At 42.3% G+C, this 20,130-nt stretch overlaps 1 protein-coding gene across 13 annotated transcripts in view; it reads left to right on the forward strand.

Annotated features, from left to right (window-relative positions):
- Nucleotides 1–19,765, forward strand: part of IQSEC3 (IQ motif and Sec7 domain ArfGEF 3) — a 180,706-nt gene extending 160,941 nt beyond the window's left edge. For 3 of the 13 annotated variants that reach the window (XM_039333387.1, XM_039333445.1, XM_039333454.1), the window contains 6 exons: nt 1,338–1,463; nt 6,638–6,737; nt 11,745–11,951; nt 15,414–15,506; nt 16,911–16,954; nt 19,190–19,765. In XM_039333387.1, the coding sequence (XP_039189321.1) occupies nt 1,338–1,463; nt 6,638–6,737; nt 11,745–11,951; nt 15,414–15,506; nt 16,911–16,954; nt 19,190–19,627 (1,008 nt within the window). In that variant the 3' untranslated portion in view covers nt 19,628–19,765. Of the gene's footprint in view, nt 1–1,337; nt 1,464–6,637; nt 6,738–11,744; nt 11,952–12,454; nt 12,457–15,413; nt 15,507–16,910 lie in introns of all 13 variants that reach the window. The other 10 variants (XR_005555517.1, XR_005555510.1, XR_005555514.1 and 7 more) reach the window with 10 other exon arrangements.
- The last annotated feature ends 365 nt before the right edge of the window (nt 19,766–20,130 follow it).

Raw genomic sequence — 20,130 nt, forward strand, 5'->3', positions numbered from 1 at the left:
GAGGAAGAATCTGTGTTTGTTGGAAAGAAATATCTGGGGGTTAAAATGACTGCAGCTTAAAGGAAGTTGATGGCAGAAGGCCTCAACAGGACACTCTTTTTACAAGAGAGGCAGCAAAATTTTCTTGCAGATCTCAAGACAACAACATGTTCTTTTGCTGTTCATCATTTGAATGAACAATTTCCAGATCCTCCCCAGAAATACACTTAGTAGCTTTAGGCCTTAGGCATGTATATTCCATAATTGTGGTTATATACGCAGCTTCCTATGCCATGTATTTTGATTTGGCAGGATAAAGTGAATTGATGAACAGAGAAAATCCTGAAATGGTTCACTTGTGCCTCTCATAGCTGCGAGAAAATAAATTGATATATTCCATGTTATAACAAGTTTGTGGTGAAGTATACACACGATATATGTGAACGCCTGCTGATTTCCACTAAACCTCTTCCTGTAACACTGCTGTATCCTTCCTAAACTGGTGTTGGGGAGCGAAGTATAGACCACCAGCCACTTTATGCCAGAGAAGGCTTTGCAGATTAATCAGGGAAGGAATAAGTGACACTCCCTTCCTTCTGCAGCCTGATCCACTGGAGAGGCATAAGTTAAAAACTAAGTCTGTTTCCCATAATGAGCATTACAGGTTTACTAAAAGATTTAAATCATTATTATATCCACCAAAGTCAGGGCCCTAGAACACAACTGAAAAGGAAACTGGAAAAGAAACAATCAGTTGCTTCCTGAAGAGATTGATCTTGTTCAGTTGCTCCCTCTGGCAGGCTCTCCCACAAACACCACCCACAAGGACAAATGCACACAGCCCAGATCTCAGTCCATAACATAAAACATATTCTATATTGCAGTTAGTTTCACTGATCCTAGTCCACAGTATTTGCAGTGGGAATCAAAAGAGGCAAGATAGTGGTTGTGAAATGGTGACTGAAGCCCTCCATTCTTTCTATGTTCTTGGGGTTCTATTTTCTTCATCCATTTCTGGCTGGATAGACCAGCTGGTTTTTCCTTGCAGAATCTGGAACAGAATCTCCCTGTCTTCACAACATCCAACTAGTTGAACATCCAGCAATTGAAAGAAGCTGTGCTTGACAGGATGGCATGGAGGGAACTTGCCTATAAAGTCACCAAGAGTCAGACATGACTAAATGGTTAAAACAACAGCATCTTCACTGCAGAAATACAAGCAGAACATCTCATGATGAAATTATGTGTTCTAGGGACCGATGAAGTTGCCCAAAGGTCTTGAAATTCCATGGGATCATAAATGTGTGTTGCAGTTGTGGTTATGGAGGGAACCTTCCCACTTGGTCTCTTTCTTGCAGGTGCTGTCTGTGCCTCATCGCCGTTTGGTCTGTTGTAGCCGCCTTTATGAAGTGACCGACGTGAACAAAGTGCAGAAACACGCTGCCCACCAGAGGGAAGTTTTTCTCTTCAATGACCTGCTGGTGGTGAGGGATCTTTGGCTTAAGAATCACTGCAGAGATTTAGAACCTTACTTTAGAAAAAGCTTACAGGACCTCTGTCCTAGAAATTGGATTTTAAATGCGCCTCTCTTTGTGAAATTCCCTCTGAGTCAAAAGCTAGCACAGCAGGAAGAACATTATGTTTCGATTCCTGTTCTCTCTGACAAAGTCCTATGGATTGGATCTGGGAGAGAGGGTTCAGAAAACCAGTCCCGTAACTTCCCACACATATTCAGACAAGTATGCTATTGTTTGCAGTAACCTAATATTTTATATGACATAATACTTAATACCTCAGTGCTTTCATGGTTGTACTGAGTCCAAACACCATTTGGCAGCCAGCGAAGTTGATGGAGATGTTGAATGATATTCCAAGTAGTTCCTCTCTTGCTGAATAGTTGCAACTACACTCTAAGTGAGCCAAGCATTTCTCAGAAGCAGCCCCGTGTAGGGTTTTTCTTCACTTGCATACCACCATATACACATGCCAGAACAGCCTTTTTTGTGGCATTTCCTTATAATTCCTTACTAGCACTGATGGTGTTACCTAGATTGGGTAATGAAATGTCTGCAAGAAAACAAGCAAGCTCAGAGAGTACAAAGGAACCCTTATAATATTGCCTTTTTCTCTTCCTCTCCAACTGGAGGTGGCTGAAAGTTCTCCTTAGCTATGTCAATGTTAAAGTCATATTTTCTCCTTTGGGCAGGCAACAAGGCATGATGGTTTTATCATGGGTGGAGTCTGACGTGCTTTAGTTATTATTTGATGGTCAGGTGGCTGTGGCGCGTTGGTCTAGAGGTGAAGATATTCACCTCCCAATCAGAAGGTTGAGAGTTCAATCCTAGGTAGCGGCAGACGTTTCTCCTAGGCACAAAGAAAAAATATCTGCTGCGAACTCCGCATAGGTGTCAGGAAGGGCATCCGGCCAGAAAAGCTCAGCTCCATCCAATTGCCCAACTCTACTCTAAATTAAGGGATTATAGGATCATAAAAAAGGGAGTTATGGTCAGGTGACTGCGGGATGGGATCTTTTTGACACCTATCATCCTTTTTAAGCTGGTGTGAATGTGCCCTCAGAAACCAGATATCATTTCTGAGCCTTAATAAGTGTAAATACTCAAATAAAATAATCTTTAGACATGTTCTAACACACACACACACCTCTTGACTTGCATTATTTTGCAAGTCTCTTCTGCTTTGGGCAGTGAGAGAATCTGCTTCTTTCAAATGTCTCTGAGCCAATCTCTGAGCAGCCTGAACAGTAGCTAGCCAGTAGAAGTAGTGGGGAATCTGCACTCTCACTGAAGTGAGAGAATGGGAGCCAAATCCTTCTGTAGGACCTCCATGGTGCAATTTTTGCCACACCTGTCAACGATTGTACAGATTGTTTTTGGACCTAGGTAAATACGCTTCCTGAAGGGTGTTAAATTCACTTCTACAATGAACCTGGCTACCAGCTGATATCAGCCGATTGCTTTGGTTCAGGCAATAGGTCTATTCAACCTAACCATGAAAAATGTGCAAAAGTAGAGCAAACCATGATAAATGGTTAATTCCCCCTATTAGTGACCTGTCAAAACCCACTCCTCCACAGCCCCAACACCATCATATGTGAGTGGATGTTTTTCTTCTGATTTTACGGGGAGGGAAGACAACCAAATTGGAGGACTCCACAAAGTTCTTTTCTTAATAGCCCATTAAGCAGGCTAAATAAGGACAACAAGATTTGCAGGCCTTGTGCCAGAGTGAAGATTAGGACTGGCAGCTTTCTTCTGAATCACAGACTGGTGGAAAGCATTTAATTTAGTCCGTGCAGCAATAGTCTCAGTCGGATGTTAGTGTATCCCAGATGAGATGGAGCCCAACAAATGGCTCATTTGACTGTGTATTGTCACCAGTGGGGGTGGGGAGTATTGTTTTTTAATTTTTTTATTTTCTATGCTGTGTTTTTACTGCTTGTAAGCCGCCTAGAGTCACTGTGAGCAAGTAGGCAGCCATAAAAAAATATGAATACTGAGGAATGGATGAAGATAAATAGATCAAGAAATGGGAAATACCATTCTACATCAGCATAAAATTGACAAACTTGGCACTTTGATCTGTCCTTAATTATCTTTGATGCCATACTCGATGAAGAAACACATTTTTGTAGAGTGTAGACTAGACCAGAAATACTGAAACACTGAAACGCTGTTTATAACACTCCCGGCTTCAGGGAGCCTAATGATGTTTCTAATGAGTTGTTCACATATTATGGCCAATCTATAATTACTGCTGAGCTGGTTTGTTTGTTTTCCTAATGAAATTTGAGAATTGGGTATTCCCAGATATAGTTTATATCGGTTCCCATATTCTGATGGCTGGGAAGAATTCAGCTGCCACTGTATGTTGGAAGTTGCAAGTTTGTTGACCGAGAATAGTCACGTTTGCTCCCATTAGGGAGAAAGCATCTTGTCTGAGCAGATTAATTACCACCCAATTAAGAAGTCTTTTGAGAGTGGGATGATAAGTGCATACAGATTTAGAATCTGAATGGGTAGAAGCCCCCTCTGAAGCACTGCTCTGAGACAGGACATTGATACCTAAAGCGAAGGCCTTAAACATACGATGCCAGCTGTTGATAAAGCCAGAGAAATCCATGGAAACAAAGGGCTACCTTTTGCTCATGCGTCACTCATTGTATCCCCAAAAGTGTACTCTGTGGATCAAGCACTGAAAAGGCCATCTTGACTGCCAGGCTGGGTGGTGGCGGTGGCAAAAGGGGCTGTAAAGAATCCACCCAGTATTCCAATAGCACTATTCCAATATCTCAGGGGCTGCCATAAAGAAGAGGGAATCAAGCTATTTTCCAAAGCACCTGAAGGCAGGACAAGAAGCAGCGGGTGGAAACTAATCAAGGAGAGAAGCAACCTAGAACTAAGGAGAAACTTCCTGACAGTGAGAACAATTAATCAGTGGAACAGCCTGCCTCCAGAAGCGGTAAATGCTCCAACACTGGAAGTTTTTAAGAAAAGACTGGACAGCCATTTGTCCAAAATGGTGTAGGGTTTCCTGCCTGAGCAGGGGGTTGGAGTAGATGACCTCCAAGGTCCCTTCCAACTTTACTACTACTACTATTATTAGAACTTCCTTACTCACCCTGTTTCATTTTTAGAGGAATGCAGGGAAACTGCTAGGATAAAATATCCGAGCAATTGACAAGGGTGATTTGACAGGACTCCCTCAGGAGGAGATAATAGAGGTCCACTCTTCAGCATGGTTTTCACTCACTTCTCTACTCTCAGCCACAAGACTAAGCTAAATAGTTTCTTCCAGGCAAGATGAACATAAAGCCGTTGTGCAATTTGCATTTGTGTGAATGTTTGAAGTTTTTTTTTTAAAAAAAAGAACTGATATCTATGATGTAACCTAGATAGAAGGAAGGATAAGGGGATTAACTCTTTAACCTCCTTATAGCAATCATTCTCCACACTGATTGTGCTATTTTCCACCCTCCCAGACTCCACCTTACCTTGGAAGGAACTCTTCCAATTAACACTCTCCTTCCAATGCAAGGAGCTGATAAGGGATTAGTGGTAGTCTGATCTGGCTTGAAAGGCACAATTAGAAAAAAAGAGTTCCAGCCCCTTCTCATAACAGGACCCCTATCCAGATTAGTCCCCTGCAATTCCTTTGTCTTTATTTCTAAATTTTAAAAATGCATGCAGATTGCTTGCACTACAACAGGGTGTCCAACTTTGGCAATTTTAAGACTGTGGACTTCAGCTCCCAGAATCCCCCACGAGCATGGCTGCCTAGAGAATTCTGGGAATTGAAGTCCACAAGTCTTAAAGTTGCCAAGGTTTAGAAACCCTGCATTACAACAAAGCGGATGAAGGGTGACACATCTAAATAACTTAGACTGCAATGTAAGACCCTGGAGTTTCATTATTTTTTAGATAGATTTGGATGTGCAACCCAATATCCCTTCAGATTTTATCATCAAACTAAAGGCAGAATGAGAATTAATTGACTGCATTAATTTACTTATTGTAGACCCAGCATGTGATAATACTTGGCTGACCTGACTGATCTTCAAAATCTATGTTGGGTCAAACCAGATTATTGCTTGGACTGGATCCCATTAAACATGTTTTTTGCCCTATTCTTTTGTTTTACCATGCCTCATCTTTTTGGGGTATGGCCCCTCACACCATTCACAATCCCATTAGGATCTCATTCTGACTACCATACTGTAGTTGAATGGTGTTATTTAGACCAGGGTTTTTCAACCTTTTCACCCATTGTACCACTTTTAGGATATGGCAACATCCGAGTACCACCAGTCGTCTAGCAAGGTGTCAAAAATTTGGTGCCCCCCAAAAAAGGAAAAAAGTGATAAAATACAGGTAGTCCTCAACTTACAACAGTTTGCTTAGTGATGGTTTGAAGTTACAATGGCACTGAAAAAAGTGCCCCCCAAGGCACAGCCGAGCAAGACATCTGCCTGTCCACCCAGCGGCGCTCTTTCTCCTGTCCGAGGTTTTCATTGTTGTGAGCATTTCTGTTGAGGATTGGCAGCGGGGGTGGGGTGTGGGGGTGTTTGGTTTTTATTCTCCCATCTGCTGGGTGGTTGCAGCAGGTTTTGGTCACTTCACATGACCCTGGGACACTGTGACCGTCATAAATATGAATCAGTTGCCAAGCATCTGAATGTAAATCACAAGACTCTGGAGATGCTGCAACATTCCAGCTGATCGGCGCTTCTTCTGGGCTCAGCAGAAGCACCAGGATCACTGCCGAGCTCCAGTTGACGCCTGACACTGATCCTGGCACTTCCCCTGAGCCCTGACAGCCCCGAAGAAGCACTGATCCTGGCCCTTCTGCTGAGCCCTGACAGCCCTGCAGCTCCAGCCGTCTCTCGCTCAGGCTTGTGCGGTGCTATCACTCGTTCAGCTCATTCCTCTCCCCCACTACCACTTTTCTAGGATGATCGTGTACCACCTGCCAGGTGCCAATGTACCACAGGTGGTACCCATACCACTGGTTGAAAAGCCCTGATTTAGACCTTAAACTTTCCTGTTGTCCTTTGTTGATCTTTCTGAAAGACTCTCTCTCTCTCTGTCTCTCTATATGTCTCTCCCTCCCTCCCTCTCTCTTCATCTGTGTCCTTTAACAGATTCTCAAGCTTTGCCCCAAGAAGAAAAGCTCCTCAACCTACACATTTTGCAAGTCAGTCGGCCTCTTAGGAATGCAGTTCCATCTATTTGAGAATGAATGTAAGTTTATCACAGTCTACTTGGCTCTCTGCCTGATGACACTGGAGGGGATAAATGTGTCGTCTTTTATGGGTTAGAAATAGGCTCATTCAAGAGGGAGAGCAAATGTGATGTTCTGGTTATGGTGAATTTTAGCATTTAGAATCTGAACTGGGGAGACCCTAATTCAAACTCAGCCACAGTGACTTTGGGCCACTCCTTCTCTTCAGCCCAACCGAATACGTACGATGGTTGATGGATAAACAACCATAGAAGGGAATGCAATGTATGCTACCTTAAGTTCCTGGGGGAAAATAAGATACAAATGAATGAATCAAAACTGCTAATTGTAAAATGAGAAAAATCAATAAAATATTATTTTTTTAAAAAAAAACTGCTTGAAGAAAGGTTGGCTTGTCTATCACACAGTCTTGACTGGTTAAGCTTAAACCATGATTCCAATATAGGTAGTCCTCAACCGACAACCACAATTGAGCCCAAAATTTGTGTTGCTAAGTGAGACAGATGTTAAGTCAATTTTGCCCCACTTTACGTCCTTTCTTGCCACTCTTGTTAAGTGAATCCCTGCAGTTGTTAAAGTAGTAACACGGCTTTGTTTAAGGGAATCTGGCTTCCCCATTGACTTTGCTTGTCAAAAGGTCACAAAAGGTGATCACATGACCTTGGGACATGGCAACGGTCATAAATACGAGTCAGTTGCCAAGCATCTGAATTTTGCTCAGGTGACCATGGGGATGCTGCAACGGTTGTATGTGTGAAAAATGGTCATAAGTCACTTTTTTCAGTGCCATTGTAACTTTGAACAGTCGCTAAACGAACTGTTGTAAGTCGAGGACTGTTGTGTGAAAAATGGTCATAAGTCACTTTTTTCAGTGCCGTTGTAACTTTGAACAGTCGCTAAACGAACTGTTGGTAAGTCCATACCAAATAAATTTATGCAATTTGACAAACAAGCAACCCCACCCAAGGTGCCAAAGTTTGGCAAAATTATCTAATAACCTAGATAAAAATCTTCAGTAAACTGGACACATACAGTGGCTGTGGAATTCTGAAATACTGGATTGGATGAAAAGGTAAACCAGAAGCATGCTTGGCAATATTTGGTTGTAAACCTCAGTGATAGGCTTAAATGAACAACAAACAGAAATGAACAAACATAGAACAATCATAGAATCCTAGAGGGGAAAGGGAACTTAGAGATCATCTAGTCCAGTGATGGCGAACCTTTTAGAGACCAAGTGCCCAAACTGAAACCAAAACCCACTTATTTATCTCTAGGGGCTGGGTAGGCGTGGCCCACTGGCTGGGCATGCCTGCGGTGGTCACGGCAGACTGGGGGGGGGCGTGGCCAGGGTGAGTGTGGCCACCTTGATATCGCTTATGGTGGGGGCTGGGCAGGGTTGGGGGAGTTCCAGGGGGGTCTCTGGTGGGTGGGGCGGCTGGGTGAACCAGTTGTTAAATTATTTGAAACCCACCACTGGTCACTTCCAAAGGCCATGTGCTCGCTCGTTTGCTGCCCACCGTTGCTTCCAAAGGCTGCTCACTCACTCTTCTGCCAAAACCTGCTCCTTTTATAGGTTCCCTTCTCCCTGCCCAGCTCTTGCAACTGTTCCCAGATTCTGCGTGTGTGGAGAGCGGGAGGGGAGCAGCCAGGCTCACGTCCCTCTGTCTGGGGCAACGGCATTGGTGCCCACAGCGAGGGCTCTGAGTGCCACCTCTGGCACGTATGCCGTAGGTTTGCCACCACTGATCTAGTCCAACCGCCTGCCCAGGGCAGAAATCTGCTGACCACCCTAGACAAATAGCTGCCCCACCTTTGCTTGAAAACCTCCAGGAAAGCTATACTCTGAAAAGTGAGCTGTTCCCATTCTGTACTTAATAGCACTCACAATCAGATTTCAGCTTCTTTCATGTTTGGGAAAAAAATCTAAATCCATGGATCATTTGCCACTGTCTCCTTTCTGAATATTTTTGACTTCCCAATTTAGCCCAGGAATCCCCCATCCAGGTAACTTGGCCTTCTTTCCTTGATCTTTCCCAAATTTATCTTCGTCCTACAATTTATGTGCATTTCCTTAGTTTCTTTTTTCTTTTTTAAATATTCCACGGGTTGACTTCTGACTTGTTTTGTACTTCAGTTTTATATGGAGCTTTCTAATTGATTTCAGGATTGTTGCATAAGTGGCTTTGCCTTTATTTATTTGTTTTTCTCTGCATAAATTAATATATGCAAGCAACTGTGAACTGCAAACTAAAAATGCACAAAGAATGGAAGTCTGTGACTGATGCATATTAAAAAATGATTATGTCAATATCAAACAGGGAGGCATTAAAATGCAAAGCAGTGGATCACTGTGATACCCATGAGGATGTGCACAAATTCTGCATGAACTGAAAGCCAGCTTCCTCAATGTTTTCAAACAATGCAGAGGTGCAGAAGTGAAAATGATTATATACTGCATGTGTGATGGAATGTTAACCTGGAGAATCAGTGGAGAGAAATTTTGCAACATGGAGCTTTCCCAGGGAGGCAGCAGAAAATCTCATCGGAGGGAGGCCAGATTAAGAGACTGCACAGTCCCAAACTAGATGGAGGAGTAGTGAAGATGTTCAAGATAGCCACACCCTGGAATCCCTCAGGATATAGCAAAAGTAATAGCACTTAGACCAGAGATCGGCAACCTTAAACACTCAAAGAGCCACTTGGACCCATTTCCCAGAGAAAAGAAAACACTGGGAGCCACAAAACTTGTGTGCGCATGTGCGCAGGAGGGGAAGCTTGATTGAAGAGTTTAGTTAAAAAGAAATAGAGGCTGCTGTGCATGAGTTCTCTTTCTCTCTCCCCCCCCCCTCTCTCCCTCTCTCCGATCTTCTGCTTACTTGGCAAGCTGGCTTCATGCTGTTCTCCAATAAGCTGACACACATTCTTATTGGGCTGGCTGTCTCCTGCCCTTGGTCTGCCAGTCCTCTTCCCCCACTCAGAGAGAGAGAGAGAGAGAGAGAGAGAGAGAGAGAGGGAGGGAGGGAGGGAGGGAGGGCGAGCTTCCTGCTTCCTGCTAAGACACAGCAAAGGCAGGAGTCCCGCCCAATAAGCTTGTCAGCTTGTCCAAGAACAACATGTGGCCACTCTCTTTTTTACAGAGAGAGAGAGAGAGAGGGAGGGAGGGAGGGAGAGAGTGAGAGAGAAGGGAAGCACAAGTGCCTATCTCCATCTCTGTCTCTGTCTCTGCAAATGGTGGTGGAGGCTGGGAGCCGCAGGAGAAGGCTCAAAGAGTCACATGTGGCTCTGGAGCCACGGGTTGCGACCTAGATGTATATACTGCTTTATAGTGCTTTACAGCCCTCTCTAAGCAGTTTACAAAGTCAGCATTTTGCCCCCAACAATTGGGTCCTCGTTTTACTGACCTCCTTCACACGTACACACACACACCCCTCACACACTTGCATAACCCCACACCACACAGCTTCCTTTTCTAATGAAAAAGACATCCAGGATCCAAACATAGAACTCTGTGTCAGGACTTATTTGATTCTTGCAGCGAACAGCAGAAAGCAGTGAAAGAATAGAGTCACAAGAATTAGTTTACTGCACAGCGGCATCCCCCAGATCTTGAAACAGAGTACCAATCGTGGCAAATAATTATTGAACTTGATGACCCAAACTAAGTAATTTAAAATCATACAATGTACAAGACTTCCAGAACAAAAGCTATTTCTCAGAAGTTGTTTGGCATAAATGAAGCCAAATCTGTCTCTGCGTATTAGGCTAAATACAGAAAGAAGATCCGCAAGGCAACATTTCCTTTCTCTTCTGTAAATCTCATTGTGTATTTACAGCAAAGTGTCTTGTTATAGACACAGATCCTATACCTTCCCCAGAATCCCAATCCGGTTCTTTGTTCTCTGCTATTTATAGCAGATCCTTAAATCCTTGATTTTTTTTTTAAAAAAATGGGAATCTAATGTACCCATGAAATGTGCTTATGATCATACTAACTGGAGGATGCAAAAGACAACTGCTTTAATCTAGGACAAATGAATTATCTAGCATTGTTTTCTCTGGCAATGGCTTTTTCAGGTCACAGCAGAGATATCGCCCAGTATCTGCCATATTATCTAGAAATGACAGGGATATTTTGCATTGAGACAACAGAAATAACAGACTGGATTAAAAAAAACCAATAACTATTGGCTGCATTCACATAACATGTTAAAATGGCTTAGCTTTTGGTGATTATGTCACCCTTCAAGATGGACCAGACTAGGAAACTAAAGTTGTAAAAGCTAATACAGGTAGTTCTTAACTTACAACCATTCCTTTTGCAACTTTTCAGAGTTACAACGGCACTGAAAAAAGTATCCTCACACTTACGATGGTTGCAGCTTCCCCATGGTCACATGATCAAAATTTTGGCACTTGACAACTGGCATGTATCTATGATGGTTGCAACATCTCAGGGTCATGTGATCATCATCTACAACCTTCCCAGCTGGCTTCCGACAAGCAAAGTCACTGGGGAAGCCAGATTCACTTAATGACCATGTGATTCACTTAACAGCAGCAGTGATTCACTTAACAACCATGGCCAAAAGGTTGTAAAATCAGGCATGACTCCCTTAACAACAGAAATCCTGGTCCAAAGTGTAATAAATCAACAACTACATGTACTACTTTTATTATAAGATTACCATAACGGATCTTACGAGTCTGAATACGCTTCCCCCCTCTCCTTCCCTTTACCTCTGCCTGAGATGCATCCCCAAATTACATTTCTGCTCTAGATTCAGATTTCATTTATCGGACTGTTGCCTTGGCTGTGGCGTTTCTTCCTGTTGCTCAAGATTGTTCCTACTGCTCATTGCATATGATGGTGATGATGAAGAAGGATTTATTATGGCTACCCATTCCAATAAACTTTCTAATCCCTTTTAGACGTTTGCTTTTTTAGTATATAAGGCTGATAGTAGTATTTTCATAGTTTTTTTCCCCCCTCTCCTTTTTCACAGACTATCCCCATGGTATCACTTTGGTGATTCCAGTTTCAGGCTCAGAGAAGAAACAGGTGCTTCATTTCTGTGCCCTAAATGCTGAAGAAATGCAAAAATTTGTGGAAGATCTCAAAGAATCAATAGCAGAGGTGATGGAGCTAGAACAGATTCGAATTGAATGTAAGACTCCCAGCGTGTTCCAGACTCCATGCAGTCATTCTGTCTGTATGTACATATGTCTGTGTCTTGTCTATTTTTATGCTTATCATTGATAGAGACATCATTTTAGATTTTAAAAAATGGGCTGGGGGAGCATTTCCAGGAAAGCAGAAAGGTCATTGTTTTAAATTATATTCATTCAACTGGATACATACACAGTTTAAGAGTATTCATTATAATTTTAAACCTCTCTTCTCTCCTCTCTCCTCTCTCTTCTCTCTTATCTCTTCTCTCTTATCTCTTCTCTCTCTTCTCTTTCCTCTCTCTCCTCTCTTCTCCTCTCGTCTCTCGTCTCTTATCTCTCTTCTCTTGTCTCTCTTCTCTTTCTCTCTTCTCCCTTCTCTCTTCTCTCTTGTCTCTTTTTCTCTTCTCCTCTCTCCTCTCTCTTCTTTCTTCTCTTTTCTCTCTTCTCTTGTCTCTCGTCTTTTTCTCTCCTCTCTCTTCTCTCTCCCCTCTTCCCCTCTCCCCTCTCTTCTCTTTCTCCTTTCTCTCTTTTTGCTTCATGATAGATGTAAGAATATAGGAATATTATTATCTGGGGTAATCTCTTTCCCCACTATAAACAAAAAAGTTATTTTGGGTTACTTAGTTCACATCCTGTGTTCAAGTTGTGAAATATCATTTACGAATCACAGTGGTTGAATTCAAACATCATGTTAAACCCAAGTCAATCATTGCGCTTGCCAGATATACAATGTTCCTATGTTCCTATCAATAATTGCACATGGCATCGATAAATAAATTACTCCCTTGGTTTTAGAAATGGGTAAGATGGATAAGAAAGTAATGAGAACATTTGAAAATAAATGTATGCTGGATTAGTTCATATGAGTCCAGTATGCCGATACAATAACAGGACTTATGTGTATCAGAAAACTTGGCATCATTTTTGGAATGCTATATGGATTATGTGCTCCTAATGTGACTGCTAATTAACTGCTTGGCTGCACAATCCTGCAAGTTCCTCTTTTTTCATTACTACTGAATAATATTTCCCCTCATATACACAAAAATATTCCTTACCTATGTACTGTTGCATTCATTCAGTTGAGGAGCTCTCTAGATATGGCTACAGTTATTCACAGTGGGATTAAGCAAAATTTGCAGAATCAAAATTTATCATGGAAACAGATATTTGCAAATTCAGAGAGGTAGAGCTTCTGGGTTTGGCTCAAAGAGCATACACCAAATCCAGGGGAAAAAACATATGTGATTGCCCTGATTGTGGGTATTTTACCCAATCTACTCAATTTGTGATTTCTTAGCCTAAAATGTAGATAGCTTTCCTAGAATTCTTGATGTTTGTCAAAAACATAAATAGAAGAAGGCCAAACCTTCGTGTGTGTGTGTGCACATGTATATGCAAATCGGATAGTATATTTTCTATCTTTCCCAACTGGGCACTTTCTCACTGTGATAGATTATAGCTTCTTCATACCTAGCTGCTGTATCAGAAGATGCCTGCTAGCACCTTTTCCAACCAGCAAATTTTAATAAAATCATTTATGAGATGCAGCTCACTTCAACAGATGCCCAGAGTGGCTAGGCTGATGCAGAATTTAAATTGGGGGGAGGAGAAGAAGGGAGGGGAAGACAGATTGGTTATGCAGATGCATGTTATAAATACTCTGTCAATTAACAATTGTGCTAAAAACCCATTGTGTTTGTTGAGACCTTCTGAGATGACTTGAAATCTTTTGTTGGATGTAAGTCCAATAGTATCTCTCCCAATGGTGCTGTTAAAGTTTCTTTTTTCAAAAATGGCTAGTTTGAATTCTGTAATGAATTATCCTGGGAGGCTGAAATGCTCTGATATTGCTTTGTCCTTGTCTTGAGAGCTAATGTCAAACTTGTGTCCATTAATTCTTTTGCACAAAGTTTGTCTAAGATGTGCAGAATGCAGAGGAACATTGCTGGAAGATGATGGCATATATCACATTGGAGGAAAAACAAGTGAAGGGACCTTTAACCTTATAGGTGAAATGTTTTGGGGCCTGTGATAATCTGCTAAAATGAATATGGGGCCAAGCATCTGCTTCCCATGTTAATATCATTTTCTCCTTGTTTCTGAATACTGTTGAGAATCTGCTTCAGGTTGGATGGTTTGTATGCAAGTATGGAGCTGCTATACCAGAGTTCCCCAACCTTTCCAGCTTTGTGGAACAGCCAGGGAGGGTGGAGATGGGATGGTTCCGCATGAGCAGTGGGCAAGTGCATGCAGCTCCTTTGGCACAAGTGCCAGGCATACCCGCCCACTGCTCGCACAACTGGGGATGTGCGCGCACACATGTGTAGTTGTCCATCACTTCTGTGGCCCACTTTTGAAGGGCTCAAGCCATGGGAGTGGGCCATGGCCCTGCAGTTGGGGACCCCTGAGCTACACAGTTCATCACAAAACTGTCCAGCATTGGTTGTAATTTATTAATAATGTAATTTCCTAATAATGTCTTTGAGTGACTTGACTTAGACAACCACTGGAATCCTGTTCTGTTTTTGTGATCTATCATTTAACAGAACTGGGAATTGATCTGGCTCTGTTGATTTATCTTTTGATCTAGGTGAGTGGGTATTTCGGTCTCCCGAATGCCTGACTTAATTTCATTGAATGAGCATCTCAATCAAATGAATTAGAACAAATACAATTATAGCTCAGAGTCTAACTAAAGACGATAGATTTGATAGTGTGTTGTGGGTAGAAACTGGAAACATTTAAGCAGGCATTGGTCTCTGTAGGTTTCATGTATAATGTGATGTTTATATATCCATTCTGTATTGTTACTAGGACATCAAGGAAATGGACTTGTTCTTCAAATGCACTGCTGCTAAAGCTGATGGTGAGCTGGAAGTTGTTGAGGTTTTGATAAAATTTGATGAGCAATTTTTTTCCATAGGTCCATATAATGAAAATTTCATCAGTGAATCTCAAGTAAAGGAGGGGTTTCAGGAGGCAAGAACTGAGGAAGCATTATTCTAGGTCTGCATGGAGAATTTGGCATATGACATGAGTGGTCATGCTGTGATGGTCATGTGCAAGTATATGTTGTTGCCAAAATTTAAGGAGTCATGGGTGAGGACCAGGTCATACAGTTGGTAATAAGGATGGTACTTATAATCTGCCTCTCATCTGTCCTGCAGTTCCATAACCACCCTTCTTTCCTTCTTTTTTCTACCTTATCTCAACCCAATTTAAGTCCTACATTAGTTTAGCCACTTTGTGCATTAGATGAAGTGAGCTGCAGCTCATGAAAACTTATGACTTTTAATAAAATGGGTACGACAGAAAAGTGCTACCAGATTCCTCCTGATTATTTGCCATGACTCTCTTCCTACAAACATGATTGCTCTTTTTCTTTGTCATGTTCCTCTGTTTTTATTGCTCTGTTTTCTTTCATTTTCATCTTTCTTTTTCTTTCTCTCCATTATATATCTATACCTTCCTCCTCTTCCCCCATTCCCATGTCTTCTTAGGGGAGCTGGAAAAACAGCATGGGGCAAAGAATCTTTCCTTAAAAACCAATGGGGCTCAGATGGAAATGCAATACAAGCAAGGATCTCCAGCAGGTTAGAATTTTCCTGGGTTCTTCACTCCCTACCTAGAACAACAGTCAATCTTTGCTCACCTCATAACAACAATTAAGATAATAGGAAAAGGAAGGACAAAGCAACTTTGAGCGATAATATAACAGATCTTATCCTTAAAATGTCCCCAAGCTTAAGTAATTTCAAAATAACTGTGTTTTGCAAAGAACCAATTCCATACCAAGTCATGCCATGCCATTCCCCCACAATTGGGAATTTTCCAGATCAGAATTAAAAGCTTATCATCTCACCTTTTGATTACCTGTTAATCTGAAAAAAAAAACCCAAAGCTGCAGATCTCATGCTGATTTCTATGATAGATTGAATTAACAGCCAACAGAAGCTTATTCTTTGAGCTATCCAGATATGCGCAAGTCTACATCTGATTTCATAATGCTGATGTTCCCCAAACTAGGTCATCCCTGAGATGGAAAGAAGCAAAGTGGATAATATATTAAACTAGATGGACTGGTTTGTGGCAAAGGACCTTTCACCAATATGGAAGTGCTGCCATATAGACAGTAAATTATAAAACTAGGCAGGATATATGAAGGCATCTATTTTAGGCTAAAAGAATGAAGGTTCTTAAATAGATTCAGTAATCAATCAACAACTGTCTTTTTGAAAGGCAGATTAGGGAAATTATACTATCTTTGCCAAATTATAGTTGGAGGAGGAGACCTGAAAGTTAAATTAGTATATATCCAATTGATCTGTATTGTGGAGCCAGTACTCAAAATATTTTATTTTTTTCCTCCCAAAATTATATTTTCAGTTCCAGGAAGTAATTTTCTTTTTAATATTTGACTAGGAAAGGAAGGATAGAAGCATTACATATATGATTAGGCCTAAACAAACCAATATTGGTTAAAATGTTGGACTGAGAGTGGGAAAAAACCCAGGTTGAATTCCACCTCCCACCTTGGAAACTTACAAAATGTCTAGTTACTAACCAACTAGTTACTAAATCTTAGCTCAACATATCTCACAGGGATTCTGTGGTAGGGCACAAATGGAGCCTGTTCTCAGGTGCAGAGTTTGGGTATGAACTCCAAACAAATAAGCAAATGGTGCAAGATAGAAGAAGACATCTGTATCATGGTGTCTTCTTAGGTTGATGTGACACAGCAAATGACTGATGGTGAATTATTTTATTGTTGCATTTTTGCTGCCAGGAAAATGAACTTGTGGGGTTTTCTGCCTAGAGTGCCCAAAATAACTGACTTGACTTGACTGTGATGTAGATTGATTGAAGATGGGCAGGGAGAGAAGCTTAGCAAGCCAAAATTCTACACTGGCCCAGTGTAGAATACCAACAGTTGTCCTAGCTTAGGGCAGAAAGAGTAGGTTGCACCACTGAAGGAAAGTCCTCTTTTCTTTTCAAAGGCAAAAAAGATTTAGGAGAAAAAGGCCCGGAGAACACAGTGGAGGTAAGTAGAATGTGCAGCAGTGGAGGTAAGTAATTCTCCCTCAGTCAAGCCCTTCTTACATTCTCTGTTATTTCTTTTCTCAGGTTTTAATCAATGCCTCCCCTGCCAGACTGACAATTTTACCAATTTCCAGAGATACAATAAAAAGTTACTGCTAGGACGGGTAATACAACTTTCAAATCCAGATTAAACGTCAAAGCATTTTTTTCAAGCCGTTTCTCTAATTGTTAATACATCCTTCATGGAGCCAGCGGCCGAACTCTGGAAACTAACCTGCTCCTTCCTCATCCCCACCCAGCACCCTTTCAGGAGAAATCAGAGACAGAGCTGAGATGAACTCTTTGGCAGGTCCCTATCATTGCCTAGAATCTCCCCAATCCTCACTGCTCACCTGGTCTTTTCCTCATAGCTCTTCTGCCCAAGGCTGGGCAAGATTCACTGGGGAGGGGGGATTGGAAGATTAGACCAAATGTTCCCCAACCTGGAAGGGATTGCTGGCCAATATGGTATTGCTTTCCTTATATGAAGACAGATCTCCACAGCAAGACCCGTTCCCAGGACCCCAGTTCACCAGGAAAACCCTCCTCATTCAGCAGCATCTCCCTTTCTCTGGAGGTGCCACAACTACCTCTAAGGGAGGGAATACATTTCTCCACCAGTATTAATTATCTTCACCAGCCTCTAAACTGACACCAAGCTCCATCACCTTATAATTACTTGGTTTCATCCTTATTATCCAAGTTTGTGCCCTTCAGTTTTCTCTTCTGCAGCCTTTGAGAAATCAGCCACTCTGGGCCTACTTGTTGCTCAGGCCATGCTTCTCATAAAGTGCTTCATAAAAACTAACTCATTACTCTGGCAGCATGGCTGCTAATGCCCTACAGGAATGGGCGTCTCCATTTTGAGTCAAAACAGACACCTCTTCATGGAGAAATATTCATTTCAGAATCCCAAGAAAGCTATTCATAAAGCTTTGTCCTGGTTGGAATTCCAGAATTAGGCAGATAGGGCCCCTTATCTGCCACTGCTCCACCACAAAAGGAACCTCATTCTCCAACTCCTTGTTGACCCTTACTCTCCCGAGTCTACTGGGTAGCTGTGCTTCTTTGAAACTCTTTCTTTTAAACTTTTATTTATAGATTCCCTAAATTCCTTCCATAGGGAACGCCATCTTAGTTGCTGTTTACAGACTGAACTTGAAGAATTCTTTGGGGTCCTCACTGCAGATACTTCAAGCCTTCTTCCTCCCCTTCCCTCCTTAGCAGAAACAAGCATCTCCATTTTCTCTGAGATTTACCTGATCTGCTGCCATTTCATCAGATTTATTTTCTTTTCAATCATTGTATAAACTGGATGGGTACTTTTTTTTTTTCCTTTTGGGGGCAGATTTAAAAACCATTTCCTTTCGCTTGCCAACCATTGAGTGGATCAGAGCGAGCTGCAAGTTTGCTGAAAGATGTCAGATTTGTGCTTGGTTCCCCCCCCCCAGTTCCCTTTTTAATTTTCTCCTTTTGTAAATAGGGTAATGAGTCATGTGTGCCACTTTCCTGCTCAGAAAGACAAGAGCTAGGAAGAGCTCAGGTCTTTCCTTGAATGTCAGCAAATCTCATCTCCTCTCCCCTCCCACAAAGATGTACAACCTCAATTATCCTTTCTTCTTTCTGCCTTGTTAGCATATAGACTGTAAGATGATGATGATGTAAGAGTTTCTGAGCACTTCAGTCATAAAGCACAGCTTATCTGAAAACAGGCCTGCATTAAGCAGAATTTGGAAAAACTTTATTCCCCCTTGCCTTTTTTCCAAGCAAAAGACAAATAGGGGCCTAAAAAAAATATCTAAGGGAACATTTAAAACTCTGAGTAACAAGATGTTTTTGATAGCACGAGAGTTGTCATGCCTTCAGCATCTATTGTGTCAATGTTTTTCACTTGCTCTGGGTGCCACTTGTATTGACTCCATCTGGATGGTTGAGGTTGTGCTGTCTGTGGGTATAGCATTACTGCCTTTGCTATTATGAGGCTCAAGAAGGAAGCCCTGGGGAAGGTGCAGCTGTGGGAATGGGAGAATGAGGGGGTCAAAGGAGGGGTGGGGTGGGAGATTTTGGAGCAGTGCTTAAGCTGGGCTATGGCTTTTGGAGAAAGATTTGGAGGTGGGGTGGGTGAAGGGCAGCCTGCAGGAGCAGCTGGGAAAAAGTTTTGTAACATTTAATGCTTCTCTGACTGTTTCTAAACTAGGTGTCAATTCACAACAGGCTTCAAACGTACCAGCACAACTCTCTCCCGGGGCTCGAGAGTGGAGTGGAGCCCAGCACACATCCTAATGTGGCACGGGAAAGGCTGGAGGCAGCATTGGCACCCTCTTACCCTGCCTCAGCGGGGACCCTTGTACAGTGTCAGCAGATTGTCAAAGTTATAGTCTTGGACAAGCCGTGCCTCGCTCGAATGGAGCCGGCCCTCAACCAGACTTTGACACGCTACGTGTCCTCTGATTCCTGCAACTCTACTCCCTTGCACTGTCGAGGCAGCGGGCTCCAAGGGACCCCAGTGAAAATCATTCATCAGCCCCCACTTCCACCTCCACCACCTCCCTACAACCACCCGCACCAGACCTGTCCCCCCAGTTCCTTGCTTCACAGACGCAGATGCTCCAGTGGTTCACGCAGTCTAGTGTAGCAGCCCTACCAGCAATAGCCAAACAGCACAGACCTAGCCTGGGACCCTTTTCTGTCTTCAGAAAATATTTAGTTTGTAATTTATTTTTTAGTAAAATGAGAGTGCATGTGTGTGGTGGGGAGGAGAAGAAGAAGAAGAAGGGAGGAGGAGGAGGAGGAGGAGGAGGAGGAGGAGGAGGAGGAGGAGGAGAAGAAGAAGAAGAAGAAGAAGAAGAAGAAGAAGAAGAAGAAGAAGAAGAAGAAGAAGAAGAAGAAGAAGAAGAAGAAGAAGAAGAAGAAGAAGAAGAAGAAGAAGAAGAAGAAGAAGAAGAAGAAGAAGAAGAAGAAGAGTCTTTAGATCCTTAATACCTCTTCCAAACTGATTCTATTTTGAAGGGGCCCGATGTAGAAACTGAGAGCTTCAGAAAATTTTTCCTTTGTAGCCTCTTCCCCATTCTGCTTCAAACACATACCCTTTCTGTCTTCTCTGTACTCCACCCTGCACTCTCTTCTGAGAGCTTTATT

The sequence above is a fragment of the Crotalus tigris genome, unplaced genomic scaffold (genome assembly GCF_016545835.1).
Source record: "Crotalus tigris isolate CLP2741 ecotype Arizona unplaced genomic scaffold, ASM1654583v1 scf7180000017625.6296891, whole genome shotgun sequence".
Taxonomy (NCBI): Eukaryota; Metazoa; Chordata; class Lepidosauria; order Squamata; family Viperidae; genus Crotalus; species Crotalus tigris.